Source organism: Pogoniulus pusillus, chromosome 12 (assembly GCF_015220805.1).
Source record: "Pogoniulus pusillus isolate bPogPus1 chromosome 12, bPogPus1.pri, whole genome shotgun sequence".
NCBI classification, from domain to species: domain Eukaryota; kingdom Metazoa; phylum Chordata; class Aves; order Piciformes; family Lybiidae; genus Pogoniulus; species Pogoniulus pusillus.
Window position 1 is genome coordinate 3,087,066 of NC_087275.1, and position 15,744 is coordinate 3,102,809.

A 15,744-nucleotide genomic window follows, 5' to 3' on the forward strand; every position below is an offset into this window, starting at 1 on the left:
TGGATGGCGACTCCACCACCTCCCTGGGCAGCCCATTCCAATGCCAATCACTCTCTCTGCCAACAACTTCCTCCTAACATCCAGCACAGACCTCTCCTGGCAGAGCTTGATCAGAGCAGAACACACTGTTCTTAAGCAAAGGTAGGCCACTGATCTTTCAATGTTGTCATTGTTTTTAGGCTGTATAAAAACTTGGTGAAAAATAGCAATGTTCAGTTTGCTTCTTTTTGACAGCTTCTAATAGCAGCAGTTCAGTGAGACAGCCAGCAATGTGTTTAGTATTCATAGAATCAGTCAGGGTTGGAAGGGACCACAAGGAGCAGCCAGTTCCAACCCCCCTGCCATGCCCAGGGACACCCTACCCTACAGCAGGCTGCACACAGCCTCAGCCAGCCTGGCCTCAAACACCTCCAGCCATGGGGCCTCAACCACCTCCCTGGGCAACCCATTCCAGCCTCTCACCACTCTCATGCTCAACAACTTCCTCCTCACCTCCACTCTGACTCTCCCCACCTCCAGCTTTGCTCCATTCCCCCCAGTCCTGTCACTCCCTCACAGCCTAGAAAGTCCCTCCCCAGCTTTTTTGGAGCCCCCTTCAGATCCTGGAAGGCCACAAGAAGGTCACCTGGGAGCCTCCTCTGCTCCAGCCTGCACAGCCCCAACTCTTTCAGTCTGTGCTCACAGCAGAGCTGCTGCAGCCCTCTGAGCATCCTCCTGGCCCTGCTCTGGACACTCTCCATCATTTCCACATCTCTCCTGTAATGGGGACTCCAGAGCTGGATGCAGTACTGCAGGTGAGGTCTCAGCAGAGCAGAGGAGAGGGGGAGAATCCCCTCCCTAGCCCTGCTGCCACACTTCTGCTGCTGCAGCCCAGATTCAGATTACTCTGTCTGTTGTGCATGGTGTCAATATGTGACTGTGATGGGGGCAGGCTAATGAGAAAGTAGAGGTAAAGGCAGCTCACGTTTCTCAGGCAGAAGGTACTGCAGTGCCTCCAGTCACACACGTTGGTGACTTACATTAGGATCAGTGCAGTCTATTCCTGCAGAGCCAAAACTTAAGGGTCATTTTAATAAATGGTTCCCCTATTCTAGCTTTTTACATATCCCAAACAAAGTAGGTCTGGACCCAAGTTTCATTTATTGATTGAAAAATGGGGTTTTTACAACACAGTGACAAGGAGAGCCTGAGGGAGTTGGGGCTCTTTAGCTTGGAGGAGACTGAGAGGTGACCACTGGTGAGTGGTTATAAATATGCAGCCAGGAGGCTGAATCCAGGCTCTGCTGGGTGATACCTGATGAAAGGACAAGGGGCAGTGGGTGGAAGCTGAGGCAGAGGAATTTTCATTTAAACAGGAGGAGGAATTTTTTTCACTGGAACAGGCTGCCCAGGGCAGCTCAGTCTCCCTCTCTGTGTGACCTGGTACAGGTGATTTTGCTGTGGCAGGGGGGATGGACTAGATGATCTTTTGAGGCCCCAGCCCCTGACATTGATTCTGTGATTCTTAGTAGTGTCTTATAAGCAGTTTCATCTCAGCTAGAAGTACTTCTGTTGGCTCTGCTGTGGTATTCCTGCTTCAGCAAGTCTAAAATAGATCCAGTGCAGCCCAAAGCTGAAGTCAGTAGCAGCTCCCTGGACTTTGTTGTTTAAAGCACATTAAGCAGAGTTCATCAAGAGTGCATGTTCTTGTCCTAGGCCCACTGTGGTTGTTTTGCTTGTTTGCAGCAGAAGTTCCATAATTGCAGGAGTGCAGGGAAGAGGTTTGGAGGCTTTCTGTCGTTTTGGAGAGGTTCTGTGTGCACAAAAACGCCCACGTGAAGGAGTGGCTAAATGCTATGCAATTTGGGAGGTTCATCTGTCTACAGAGCATCTCTCCATGGCAAAAGAAAGGGAGAGGCTTCTGCAGCTCACCACAGATAAAAGCAATTGTTCTGTCCAAGCTGCCCAGTCCAGTTGCACGGAGCAAGCTGGGCTTCATCCCACAGCCTCAGCATCCAGGAACAGGTGTGTAGTGGTTTGGTTTGGGTTTCTGAATTCCTGAAGCAGCAGGGCAATTTAAAGGTCTGTTCTCTCCCATGCTGTTTTCAGCCTCTGTGCTTTTGTGTGGCTACCTCAGGAGCGAACTTAAGCTGTTCTGTTCCTTGGCTTCTTTCATCTTGCTGCTAATAGTGAAAAGTGACACTGTGTCGCCCTGTGCCTGGTAGGGAAAAGTCTCCTCATCTAAAATACCTTTCCAGTAGAGAAGGCTGGCAGGAATGTGAAGAAAAATGGTCAAAGATTGTGACAAACTGATTTTAATTTAAGACAACTTAAATCATGAGTCACTTTGCTGATCGTCCTCCACCTGAGAGCAGAGATTTCTGTATTCCTCTGGACTGAGAGAGTACTGTGAAAGAACTCCTAGAAATTCTTTGAGTGGACAGAGGCCTCCTCTGCAGCCTTTCACCACTTGCTCCTGAAAAGACAAAGAGAAAAGGGCATTGCTAGAGCATACCCCTGCCCTTTTTTGCCCCGATAATGCTGCATTCTGCAGCAAGGGAACACAGTAGCTGAGACAAAGACATAGAGTCAGAGGTTCAAAGTCTGTCTAAAGTCACTCTGGACCAACAGCCAGATCAATGGAAACGAGACTTTGGCTACCACCAATCTACTCTGGGTGTCGTAGCCTTAGCTGGCTTGCTGCCGTGCTCATGACAAGCTTTGTTTGGCAGCTTTCCATGCATGGCAAATCCCAAAGGCCAAGACTGGTAGGAGGGAGTGCTGTGGGCTCTTACCTCCCCACGGTACAGCATACGAACAAACCACTGCTTGGAGTGCCGATGCTGGTACAGCTCCAGCGCCACGTCTGCGGCGTAGCACGGCCACTTGTGATCAAAGGTGCCCAGAGCCACCAGCAGAGGGAAAAGGGTGGTGTCGTGAGCAGCATAGAGAATGAGCTTTCTGATACAGAGGAGAAAACAGAATCATACACTCAACCAGGTTGGAAGAGACCTCCAAGCTCAGCCAGCCCAACCTGGCACCCAGCCCTGGCCAAGCAACCAGACCATGGCACTAAGTGCCCCAGCCAGGCTTGGCTTGAATACCTTCCTCTAAGGACGGTGACTCCACCACCTCGCTGGGCAGCCCATTCCAATGCCAATCACTCTCTCTGACAACAACTTCCTCCTCACATCCAGCCTAGATCTCCCTTGCCACAACTTGAGACTGTGTCCCCTTGTTCTGTTGCTGCTTGCCTGGCAGAAGAGCCCAACCTCACCTGGCTACAGCCTCCCTTCAGGGAGTTGTAGACAGCAGTGAGGTCTGCCCTGAGCCTCCTCTGCTGCAGGCTGCACACCCCCAGCTCCTTCAGCCTCTCCTCACAGGGCTGTGCTCCAGGCCCCTCCCCGGCCTTGCTGCCCTTCTCTGGACACCTTCCAGCACCTCAACATCTCTCTTGAATGGAGTAGCCCAGAACTGGACACAGCACTCAAGGTGTGGCCTGAGCAGTGCTGAGCACAGGGGCAGAAGAACCTCCCTTGTCCTGCTGGCCACACTGCTCCTGAGCCAGCCCAGGATGCCATTGGCTCTCCTGGGCACTCTGCTGGCTCATGCTCAGCTCCTCTCTCCCCGCACCTCCAGGTCCCTCTCTGCCTGGCTGCTCTCCAGCCAGGCTGTGTTTCTGCAGGGAGAGCCAGTAGCACTCATGCTTTTTCTAGCAAGTGACACGTTTGACATTTTCCTGAACCAGTTTCTCACCACAACAGCAAGTCCAAATTCCCAACAATTAGAGGAAGAGATCTGCCCCTTACCTGGCCTTTTGAGCTGGAGAGGAGGACTCTACTGCTTCTGTGATGTTCTTCTGTAAGGTATTGAAAAGGAGACCCACACTCATCTGCAGGACTTCCCTATGACAGAAGCAGAAATCCTGTTTTCAAACTTTCAACTGAAATCACTTCAAAACAACACCTGTGAATTTGCTTTCTCATTTTCCAACTGCTAGCATGCATGCAGTCCAGCTAAGAACTAGGAAATGAAATTCTATGATGACTTTCAGCAGCTACGTAGACACCAGAGGGATGATAATATGATTGCAGATGGGGAGGGGAGAGGTGTTAAGAAGCAATCTCTTGAGGTGTGGCCCTCGTACAGGGAAATCTTGAGACTCCTTGGTGTTCTCTGCTATTTTGTTTACAGAGTTGTGATTTCTGGATGCATCCTTTTCAATTAGGGAAGCTGCCTGTAGCTGTCTGCAAAACAACAACTGTGAAGGGGTTGGGGAGAGGTGGGGTGCAAGAATTTGGCTGCTGTATTTAACACTGTGGGTGAATTTCTGTATTGAACAGAGAGGAGGTCTTTAAGACAGTTCCTGGTGTGAAGAAACTCCCTCTACCTCGTGGAGGAGTGTGGCTTTTCTAGGTGTTGTAGGAGTGGGAGAAATCATTTTTAGTACCCAAGATCATAGAATCAGCCAGGTTGGAAGAGAGCTCCAAGCTCAGCCAGTCCAACCTAGCACCCAGCCCTGGCCAATCAACCAGACCATGGCACTAAGTGCCTCATCCAGTCTTTTCTTGAACACCTCCAGGGATGGTGACTCCACCACCTCCCTGGGCAGCCCAAACAGTACTAGGAGTAAGGAAAAGGCTAGAGGCAACTGCCCTAAGAGAAGAGGCTGTCCTGTATCACCACCTGATGAGAGCTGGTGCACATAGAGCTCTGAATGCATCTGAAAAAGAAAATGGCTGCTAAGTTAGCAACTCATCCAAGCTCGACAAACAACTGTGGGGGAATTAACTACATATAACAAATTCTTGCAAGCAGTTACAGAGCCTGTCATCACCTCTTCCACTAGCACCACCACTTCTCAGCCTAGCTATGCAGCTATCATTTCCAGGATAAACTTCCCAGGCTGGAGTTCAGATTGTAGCTGTGCATCTGCCACGGCAGCCTCACCGGTGCAGCCTCAGCACTTGGGCCTATTCTCTTCTGCTTTTGCCTTGGACACATGTTCCATTTAACAACTGTGGCAATTGAAGCATTCACTGCCTAGCTCAGTGTCTTATGCTGTTACTCAGAGACTGCTCTCCTGGCTACCAGCAGGACAAGATGTAAGCCTGCATCTTGTCCTCCTCAGTATAGCCTCTTTCGTCCTAGCTCACGTTTCTGACTCAAGGCACTGGACTTCACACTGAAATGGCTGAGGCACAATCCCTGTGAGTGGGCAGTAGCCTCTAGTGGAGGAATACAGCAGATCAGAGAGGATTTCTGTCTGCTGCAGTAAATCAGTGTAACCCTGAGACTGGAAGCACAGCTACAGGCAATCACCTTGAACTGTCTTCCAGCACGAAAAGCAGCGACTCAACAGATCGGCGCTCAACTGTCTGCTCAAAGTCCTTCAGCACAGGGCAGCTTGGCAAATTGTGCACCTGGAAGGAGAAGATGGAACATAACAAGAGGGTCTGACCCTTCCTGAACCTAGCCTGAAGGTACATGGATGGCTGCCTAGAGAAACAGCTGTTCATGTCACAGCATTTCATAGAATCAAGCAGGTTGGAAGAGAGCTCCAAGCTCAGCCAGTCCAGCCCTAGACAATCAACCAGACCATGGCACTAAGTGCCCCATCCAGGCTTGGCTTCAACACCTCCAGGGATGGTGACTCCACCACCTCCCTGGGCAGCCCATTCCAATGGCAAATCGATTTGTACTACAGTATTCAGGTGTGCAGTTCTGGGGTGGTTTTACACAGACAGGCTTGCTCTGTGTACCCAAAAGGATGGGTTTTTGTTCTTGAGAATGCATTTCTATGTGGGTGTAACATCCTGAGCTCATCAAAGAACAGCCACAACAACTGCCATTGGCTGCAGCAAAAGAGAGGTACTAAGGGAGAAACAGATAAATGCCCAGCTCCCTGCCAGTAGCAGGAGCAATCTGGTTTAGGGAGAGTATGCTGGAACTAGGATTAAGTGGTTAGGTGCAGCTGCCTGCCAAAGAAGAGAAAGCACTTTGTAATGGGGTAAGCAAGGTCCAACTGCTCTCTTAGCTCTACTTGAGCTTGAAAACGATGCTGAATTTCAAAGCAAGACCATAAATACTGGAGCTGAGGCTTTGTCCATGCTGGAGCAGGGGTGACTCCACGTCTTGCTCTTTGAAAAGGCCATGCTATGTCTGTAAACTCTGTGGATTGCAGAGAATGCTACTAGGGTACCCCCTGGTATCAGTGGGTGTTGGCATTCTGTGGTCTCCTCCATATGCACCCTTCTTTCTGTGAGGCAGCAACAGAATCGTTTAGCTCACCTGCTCAGCAGCAATGTTATCAAAGAGGACAAAGAAGTCTACAGCCTTTTCACCACCAATGCCCATCTTCTCCTTAATGGTTTTCAAGTCATCCGAGATACCTGGCTGCTGCAGAGCACTCTTCAACTTATGCCTGTCAGGGAATTCAGAAAACAAACAAAACTTCTCACACATCACAATGTCTATGGGTGTTTTGTTTCACACCAGTGAGGGATAGAAGAATCACAGAATCAAGCAGGTTGGAAGAGACCTCCAAGCTCAGCCAGCCTAACCTATCACCCAGCCCTAGCCAAGCAACCAGACCATGGCACTAAGTGCCCCAGCCAGGCTTTACTTGAACATCTCCAGGCACAGCCACTCCACCACCTCCCTGGGCAGCCCATTCCAATGCCAATCACTCTCTCTGACAACAACTTCCTAACAACATCCAGCCTAGACCTGCCTTGCCACAACTTGAGACTCTGTCCCCTTCTTCTGTTGCTGCTTGCCTGGCAGCAGAGCCCAACCCCACCTGGCTACAGCCTCCCTTCAGGTGGTTGCAGACAGCAATGAGCTCTGCCCTGAGCCTCCTCTGCTGCAGGCTGCACACCCCCAGCTCCCTCAGCCTCTCCTCACAGGGCTCTGCTCCAGGCCCCTCCCCAGCCTTGCTGCCCTTCTCTGGACACCTTCCAGCACCTCAACATCTCTCTTGAATGGAGGAGCCCACAACTGGACACAGCACTCAAGGTGTGGCCTGCAGAGGACTGTGAGGGATTCCTGATGCTGGCAGTCTAAGTTGCAGAGCAGACTGATACTGTCTAGATGAAAAGAATCAGAGCTATCTGTTCTCATAGAGGCAAGGCTAAAAATGAAGACAAGAAGTGAACCCCTCAGAAGTGGTTCCCATAAGCAAGGGCTGTGTATCAGTTAACAGATCTGGTCCTACTGGAACAGTAGTACAAGTCTGTGTCTTCAGGGACTCCCTTTTAATTGCTTCATAAAAGAAGAAAGGGCAGAAGCTTTGAACTGGTTGCTGTATAGTGTGGGAAAGGGGAAACAACTAAATACTCATAGCTTAAATTCACCTCTTACTTTGTCAGTAACCATTTGCCTCTTTATGCTGTTTTAAATTCAATCCAAAAAAGGTCAGTTGAGAATATCCATGCTGACTGCAAGGAAAATATGTTGCAAAGGTTTCATTTTCTCTGTGCCTGATCTGTTGGGGAGTAGGCAGGTAAAGGTTTTAGTTTGCTCTTTTGGTTTTTGTTTTTTTTCCCCAGGAACAGCTCTGGTTTCTGTTTGAAATCAAATGTGCTAGGTTCTGACATAGGTAGTCTGTAAACTGAGGCAGTGCTTCTGAATGAAAATCCACCTTGGCTGGGTCACAAAACATCCTCAATTTGTGTGGTGGCGGGGAAAGAGCAGAAGAGAATCACAGAATCAATCAATCACCAGCCTTGCTGCCCTTCTCTGGACATCTTCCAGCACCTCAACATCTCTCTTGAATGGAGGAGCCCAGAACTGGACACAGCACTCAAGCTGTGGCCTGAGCAGTGCTAAGCACAGGGGCAGAATAACCTCCCTTGTCCTACTGGCCACACTGCTCCTGAGCCAGGCCAGGATGCCATTGGCTCTGCTGCCCACCTGGGCACTGCTGCCTCATCTTCAGTCAGCTGTCAACCAGCACCCCCAGCTCCCCCTCTGCCTGGCTGCTCTCAGCCACTGTCCCCAGCCTGGAGTGCTGCTTGGGGTTGTTGTGGCAAAAGCATACAACTCTGCACTTGGCCTTGTTCAATCTCATCCCATGGCCTCTGCCCACCCATCCAGCCTGGCCAGGTCCCTCTGCAGGGCTCTCCTGCCCTCCAACAGCTCCACAGCTGCTCCTAGCTTGGTGTCATCTGCAAACTTACTGATGCTGGACTCATTCCCCTGGTCTAGATAATCACAGTATCACAGTGTCACAGTATCACCAAGGTTGGAAGAGACCTCACAGATCATCAAGTCCAACCCTTTACCACAGAGCTCAAGGCCAGACCATGGCACCAAGTGCCACGTCCAGTCCTGCCTTGAACAGCCCCAGGGACGGCGACTCCACCACCTCCCCGGGCAGCCCATTCCAGTGTCCAATGACTCTCTCAGGGAAGAACTTTCTCCTCACCTCCAGCCTAAATTTCCCCTGGCACAGCCTGAGGCTGTGTCCTCTTGTTCTGGTGCTGGCCACCTGAGAGAAGACAGCAACCTCCTCCTGGCCACAACCTCCCCTCAGGTAGCTGTAGACAGCAATAAGGTCTCCCCTGAGCCTCCTCTTCTCCAGGCTAACCAATCCCAGCTCCCTCAGCCTCTCCTCGTAGGGCTGTGCTCAAGGCCTCTCCCCAGCCTCGTCGCCCTTCTCTGGACACGCTCAAGCATCTCAATGTCCCTCCTAAACTGGGGGGCCCAGAACTGAACACAGCACTCAAGGTGTGGTCTAACCAGTGCAGAGTACAGGGGCAGAATGACCTCCCTGCTCCTGCTGACCACACCATTCCTGAAGCAGGCCAGGATGCCACTGGCCCAGCACTGATCCCTGGGGCACACCACTGGTGACAGCTGCCAGCTGGATGTGGCACCATTCACCACCACTCTCTGGGCCTGGCCCTCCAGCCAGTTCTTGACCCATATCAGAGTGAATCTGTCCAAGCCATGAGCTGCCAGCTGTGCCAGGAGCTTCTTGTGGCAGAGGGTGTCAAAGGCCTTGCTGAAGTCCAGGTAGACCTGATGATGTTGGAAGCCTTTTCCAGGCCAAACAATTCTATGACGCTATGATTCTATGAATTCTGGCAACTCTTGAATTCTGGATAATTCTGCCAATGTATAATCCATCCAAACTACAACACATTTGCCTTGCTTTTGTTTCCACTCCATGCCAAACTTGGCACAGGCATTTAGAGTACTTGACTTGGCAAACATGAGTCTTCTTTTAATGTAGGATATGCCTTATTTTGCTTCATTAGCCTCTGTTAAATGTGTCAAGGCTGAGTGTACTTTCAGTTTCTTCAAGGTATAAATGTGAGAGGGATGTTGTAATAACCCCCAAACCAGAAGATGAATATAAAAGGGAGGCCCAATATGTTCACACTTGAAAGACTTGTTAAGAGATGTAGATGACATTAATTCTGCCCTGCAGCAACGCCACAGAATAGCTGTACCTGAGCTAGTAATGAGTGTTTGCTAGACACAGGCTAAATTAAATTGGCCTCTCTCAAGAAAAAGTCTTTGTTATTAATTTTTTTACACCCTTCTGGTGCCACTTCTTGGGATGGATTGCCTCAGTGAGGACTTTATACAGGTAGCTAACCATTCCCAAAGAACAGTAAGTGGCAGGGGTGAAGAAAATGCAGAACTGGAAGAAAATGTGCTGTTTAAAATTACTACTGCTGCAATGAAACAGCACTGAAATAGTATGGGGAGGAAAGTACGGCTGGCAATTACCTGCTCAAGCATTTCAGGCGCTGGCAGTTGTGGTAATTGGGGTAGAGTATTTCAGAGCTTGCTTCATCTGTGACAATAACAACGGATCCTGCGGAAGGAGAAGGAAGCTTCTGTGATCACTCGCGCATCTGCCTGTCTTTAGGCTGCTTTAATCACTCCCACAGTCTGTGTGCTCAAGTCCATTGTTGTCAGATAGCAATTCCCCCCCAAGCTATCACCTGCTACACAATGCACCGTGCTCCTTTGTGTGCACACAGCATTTAATTCCCGGGCACTTTGTAAAGCTTTCTACTTCTGTTTTGTTGGGTTGGTTTTTTTTCTTCCTAGTATTTGCATGTGTCAGAAATTAGTTTGTGTGTCATGAAGTGTAAGGAGCTTTGGCATGCCACTTCTGCTGTTCCTGGAACTGAATGTGGAGGGAGCAGAAGCGAGATCTTCAAATCATGGCCCATACTGGCACATACACACAGTTGTCAACTGTACACACAGCCAAAAGGTTACTCTGGATACTGAACTTGCAAAGGATCTTGGCTGAAAACTCGGGTTTCTCTGACTAACTTTTCTCAGAGGTGAACACTGGACCTGGAACTTTTTACCCGCTTGCTGCTGAAGTGGGTTAATTCTAACCTCCTCAGTAGCTTTGCAATTGCAGCACTCGTGGTAACAGATCCAAGCTGAGCATCAGCAGAAAGCTACACAAAGAGAGGGAGCAAGTGACATGTTGATAAAGGACATACACCACCAGGAGAGCATGGGGAAGAGGGCTAGGTGCGAAGAACAAGGGAAGGAGTAACAGGCGGGAGGCAGAGAGAGTTGGGATGTGCAAGGTGTGTGCGAAGAGGGGAGGCTGGGCAAGGGAAGGCTCCGGTCAGTTTCTCCCCAACCTTCTTTCTGCTGTTGGTACAGCCCAGCTAGCAGGCACCGCGTCGACTCCAGGTTCCGGAAGATGTTAGTGGAACGGATGCTGGAAGACAGAAAGCAGCTTGTGAGGCAGGACTGCCTCCTTCACACGGGTGCAGCTGCGGGGGACCTACTGCCACTAAGGATTCTACTTTCACTCTGCCTCTGGAAACCTTGGGGGGAAAATCTATCTTGCCTCATCTAAAGCAGACACCTGCAGCCAAACTGTCCTTTAACTTCTCTGCAGACAGTGGGGAAAACAAACTGGCACTTTGCTGGAGTAATTTGAATCTCATCCTAAATCAGACACTACCAGGGTGACTGATGTGAACAACAAGGGTGTGCTTCAGTTCACTGAACTTTAGCTGTTTCACCTACAGTGAGTTAAATTATGCTCCAGCAGTGCTTGTTTCTCTTCAGTCGACACTGTTGATGGCTAAACCTAGGGGAGAGGAGTCTGTCCCTGGCATCACTCAGGGCTGAGAGAGAACTGGATGCTTTGTGTCATGAGAGAGTTCTAGTACCAGACTCTGCTACAGGGTGGAGAAGGGTATGCTGGTCAGAATGTTTCCCTAGGTGAGGTCTACTTGTTAGGGGAGAGGAAGCCAAGACTGAACCGAGAGACTCACAAGACCTCAGCAGGCTTAAATGTTGGTGAGAGAAAGTTGGCTTCTTCCATGTAGCTCTTTCTTAGCCTTTGCCCTAGGGCAAACATCTGCTGCATCCCCAGTGTTGTCAGCTGTCCAGCAATTGCACCACCCTAAGTGCAAAGAAAAGGAATGGTCCCCAGTGGAATATGGATATAAGCAAGTCTGCAGAGGGAACATGAAGCCACCACGATACACATTCTCACCTTGAATGTAATCTTTTTGTATTGCTCATCAAAGGGTGAGGGAGGTTGGGGCCCTCCATTTAGGTCAGTCACCATGTAATCAAACTTGGTCTGAGCAGGTACATCTAAAAGAGCAGGAAGCCATTCCACCTGTTCCAGAACGAACAAACAAACAATGCTTTGGTGGATTTACAGCATCAAGCCAATGCTGAGCTATTATTTATGTGCTGTCTTACCAACCACAGCCAAAGAGAATCATAGAAGCAACCAGGTTGGAAGAGAGCTCCAAGCTCAGCCAGCCCAACCTAGCACCCAGCCCTGGCCAATCAACCAGACCATGGCACTAAGTGCCCCAGCCAGGCTTGGCTTCAACACCTCCAGGGACGGCGACTCCAGCACCTACCCCCCTGGGCAGCCCATTCCAATGCCAATCACTCTCTCTGGGAAGAACTTCCTCTTAACACCCAGCATACCTCTCCCCCGGCACCCATCTCTTCAGTGAGTTCATACAGAACGGAGAGCAGTGCTGCACCACGGAGCTGCTGCTGCCGGAGCACAGGTGATGTGCGTGAAAAGCAATACTTGCTTTCCTCCCCTTACAGCGGGAGAGCCTGAAGGAAATCCCTTGCTGCGACTCGTTACACAGCGAGGAACTTCTTTAGCGAACTACTACCACGAGTTTCAGGCAGTTCAAGCGGTGCAAGCCTCGCTGGAGCCTACGGGAAGGCAGAGCAATGGCGGTAACGCCGAGGCAGGGCAAGGCGGCTTGCCCGTTGCACCTGCGGCCGGGGCGATGCCAGGCAGGTCCCCAGGGTGCGGCACTGTCACGGCCCTGGCACGCTCACCGCCCCCTCTAAGGGCTCCCTGCAGCCGTCCCGCTGATGGCTTGCGGGACCCTGCTATCGCCGTTCCACTTCAACTCCTCAGCTCCTGCGTTTCCCACACATTTACTCTCAGCAGTGTCTTGGGGACCAGCAACAGAACAAGGGGACGCAGCCTCAAAATGTGCCAGGGCAGGTCTAGGCTGCCTGTCAGGAGGAAGCTGTTGTCAGAGAGAGTGACTGGCATTGGAATGGGCTGCCCAGGGAGGTGGTGGAGGCACCGTGCCTGGAGGTGTTGAAGCCTGGATGAGGCACAAACCCACACACTTACAAGCCGATGGAAGCAGCTCAGCCGCGGGTACCCCGCGGCGCGGGAATCAGCTGCAGCCCCCCGGGCAGCCGTCCCCGCTCCGCAGCCCCAGGCGCCCGCGCCCTGCCCGCTGCCCGTCCTACCGCTCACCGGCTCCGGCCCCGGCAGCGGCCGCAGCGGGGTGCGCGCTCCGTGCCGGAAGACCACCTGCACCAGCTTCAGCTCCAGGTCCCGCCGCTCCTGGGCCGCCGCCGCCGCCTTCTGCCGCTGCGTCCACAGGGCCAGGCCGCCCAGGAGGCCCAGGCGAGCTCCCCAACCCATGACGGCGACGCTGCCACTGCCGGTGCCCGTTAGCGCCGCACGGCCGCGCCGGCCGCGGGCGCCGGGGGCCGACGGGAAACGGAGTCCTCGGCGGGCTCCTGTTAGCGGCAGCGGCCGGCGGCGGCATACAGCTCCCGGCGGGCACCGCGCCCAGGGGAGGGCTCGGCCGCGCCGCCGTGCGCAGGCCCCGCCGCGGCCGGGGCAGGCACAGGGCTGCTTGCGGCGCCCCCGCCCGCAGCCGCTGGCACGGCACAGCCCTGCCGGGGGGAGGCCATCGCCGCCGCCTCCAGCCCAGCAGCGCTGCCGCTCTGCGCCCCGCCTGCTCTCTGCCTTCACTGGTCTGTGGTGGCAGCCAGACGGGAGCGGTCAGTGGCTCCGTGCCCAGGTGCAGATGGGTGACGAGTGGAGTCCGTAGCGGGAGCAGTGCTGTTTGATGCCGTTATGGATGGCACTGAGAGCGGGATCGAGTGCGGCCTCGGCAAGCATGCAGTCAGCGCTGCTGGGCAGTCCGCACGCCAGGAGGGGATGTCACCCAGGGGGGCCTGGACAAGCTCCTCCGCCTGCATCAGGGCAGACTCCGGTATCACAGAATCAACCAGGTTGGAAGAGAGCTCCAAGCTCAGCCAGCCCAACCTAGCACCCAGCCCTGCCCAAGCAACCAGACCATGGCACTAAGTGCCCCAGCCAGGCTTGGCTTCAACACCTCCAGGCACAGCAACTCCACCACCTCCCTGGGCAGCCCATTCCAATGCCAATCACTCTCTCTGACAACAACTTCCTCCTATCATCCAGTCTAGACCTCCCTTGGCACAACTTGAGACTGTCCCCCCTTCTTCTGTTGCTGGCTGCCTGGCAGCAGAGACCAACCCCACCTGGCTACAGCCTCCCTGCAGGCAGCTGTAGACAGCAATGAGCTCTGCCCTGAGCCTCCTCTGCTGCAGGCTGCACACCCCCAGCTCCCTCAGCCTCTCCTCACAGGGCTGTGCTCCAGGCCCCTCCCCAGCCTTGCTGCCCTTCTCTGGGCACCTTCCAGCACCTCAACATCTCTCTCGAATTGAGTAGCCCAGAATATCAATGCAAGATGGGGGATGACAGGAGTGAGAGCAGCCCCTGTGGAGAAGGAGTTGGAGAAGGACTGGTGGATGGAAGGCTGGTCATGAGCTGGCAGTGCAGCCTCTCAGCCCAAAAGGCCAGACACATCCTGGGCTGCATCAAAAGCAGTGTGGTCAGTAGGTCAAGTGAGGCAGTTCTCCCAGTTTGCTCTGATGAGATCACACCAGGAGTGCTGTGTCCAGCTGTTGTCATCACAAGAAAGACCTGTGCCTGTTGAGTCGGGTCCAGAGGAGGAATGTAAACATGATGAGAGGGATGAGACACCTTTCCAGTGCAGAAGGGCTGGGACAATTGGGGTTGTTGAGCCTGGAGAAGAGAAAGCTTTCAGGAGACCTTATTGAGGCCTTTCAGTATTTAAAGGGAGTTAAAGAAGGATGGGGACAGTGTTTTTAGCCAGGGGAGGTGTTCAAGCAAAGCCTGGATGAGGCACTTAGTGCCATGGTTTAGTTGATTGGCTTAGGCTGGGTGCTAGGTTGGACTGGATGATCAGAGTCCTGCATCTGGGGAGGAATAACAAACTGCAGCAGTCCAGGCTGGGAGGTGACTGCTGGAGAGCAGCCCTGTGGAGAGGGACCTGGGGGTGCTGGTGGAGAACATCCATGGCAGAGCAATGTGCCCTTGTGGCCAAGAAGGCCAATGGGATCCTGGGGTGTATTAGGAGGAGTGTGTCCAGCAGAGCAAGGGAGGTTCTCCTGCCCCTCTGCTCTGCCCTGCTGAGACCTCATCTTGAATACTGTGTTCAGTTTGGGGCTCCCCAGTTGAAGAGGGACAGGGATCTGCTGGAGAGGGTCCAGTGCAGGGCTACAAGGATGATGAGGGGACTGGAGGGCACTGCCTGATGAAGAGAGGCTGAGAGACGTGGGACTGCTTAGTCTGGAGAAGAGAAGACTGAGAGGGGATTGGATAAATGTTTATGAGTATCTGAGGGCTGCCAGGAGGGGGGGGACAGGCTCTGCTCACTGCTCCCTGGGATAGCACAAGCAGCAATGGGTGTAAGCTGCAGCACAGGAGGTTCCAGCTCAACACAAAGGGGAACTTCTTTACTGTAAGGGTCCCAGAGCACTGGCACAGGCTGCTCAGAGAGGCTGTGGAGTCTCCTTCTCTGGAGCCTTTCAAGGCCTGTCTGGATGTGTTCCTCTGTGATCTGTGTCAGATAGGATTGTCCTGCTCTGGCAGGGGGGATTGGACTCAATGATCTCCTTGGGTCCCTTCCAACTCTTAACATCCTGTGAGCCTGTGATCTTGGAGGTCTCTTCCAACCTGCTTGATGCTGTGATTCTATGAGCAAGACAAGGGGTGAACGGTTTTGTCCTAAAAGAAGGCAGGTTTAGACTAGATGTAAGGAAGATATTTTCCACAATGAGGGTGGTGAAATACTGTAACAGAGGCCAAATCCTTCATAATATTCAAAGCCAGGCTGAAGGGGACTGTTAGCCCGAAGTTCTCTTTCTGAGGGCATGCTTGGCCATGGGAGTGTCTGATGTCTTGCTAATGTCTGGAAGCAATATGTGTGGCAGGGCTGATAGCCCCTAAGGACTATTGTCTCAAGCAAGGTGTGACATAGCCAGTCTTGAATAAACAGGGTGATGGCCTTTCCAGCTCTGGCTTTGGGGGATGCTTTAACCATGAAAAGAGAGAATGTCTGCAGAGCCAAGAACTGCCTCTTTAACACCACTTCAACAACGCTAAGGAAATGAAATGTGGGACAGCATCCAGTGACAGACACT

General features: G+C 52.4%; 1 protein-coding gene across 1 annotated transcript; it reads right to left on the reverse strand.

Moving 5' to 3' along the window:
• Positions 1-1,121: 1,121 nt before the first annotated feature.
• ACP6 (acid phosphatase 6, lysophosphatidic) lies at positions 1,122-12,972 on the reverse strand. The gene is made up of 10 exons (XM_064152277.1): positions 12,734-12,972; positions 11,474-11,602; positions 11,250-11,380; positions 10,605-10,684; positions 9,721-9,808; positions 6,271-6,403; positions 5,302-5,402; positions 3,789-3,884; positions 2,775-2,940; positions 1,122-2,455 (listed from the first exon to the last, which is right to left on the reverse strand). The coding sequence occupies exons 1-10, from the start codon at positions 12,902-12,904 to the stop codon at positions 2,315-2,317; spliced, it is 1,236 nt and encodes a 411-aa protein (XP_064008347.1). The 5' UTR covers positions 12,905-12,972; the 3' UTR covers positions 1,122-2,314.
• Positions 12,973-15,744: the final 2,772 nt, after the last annotated feature.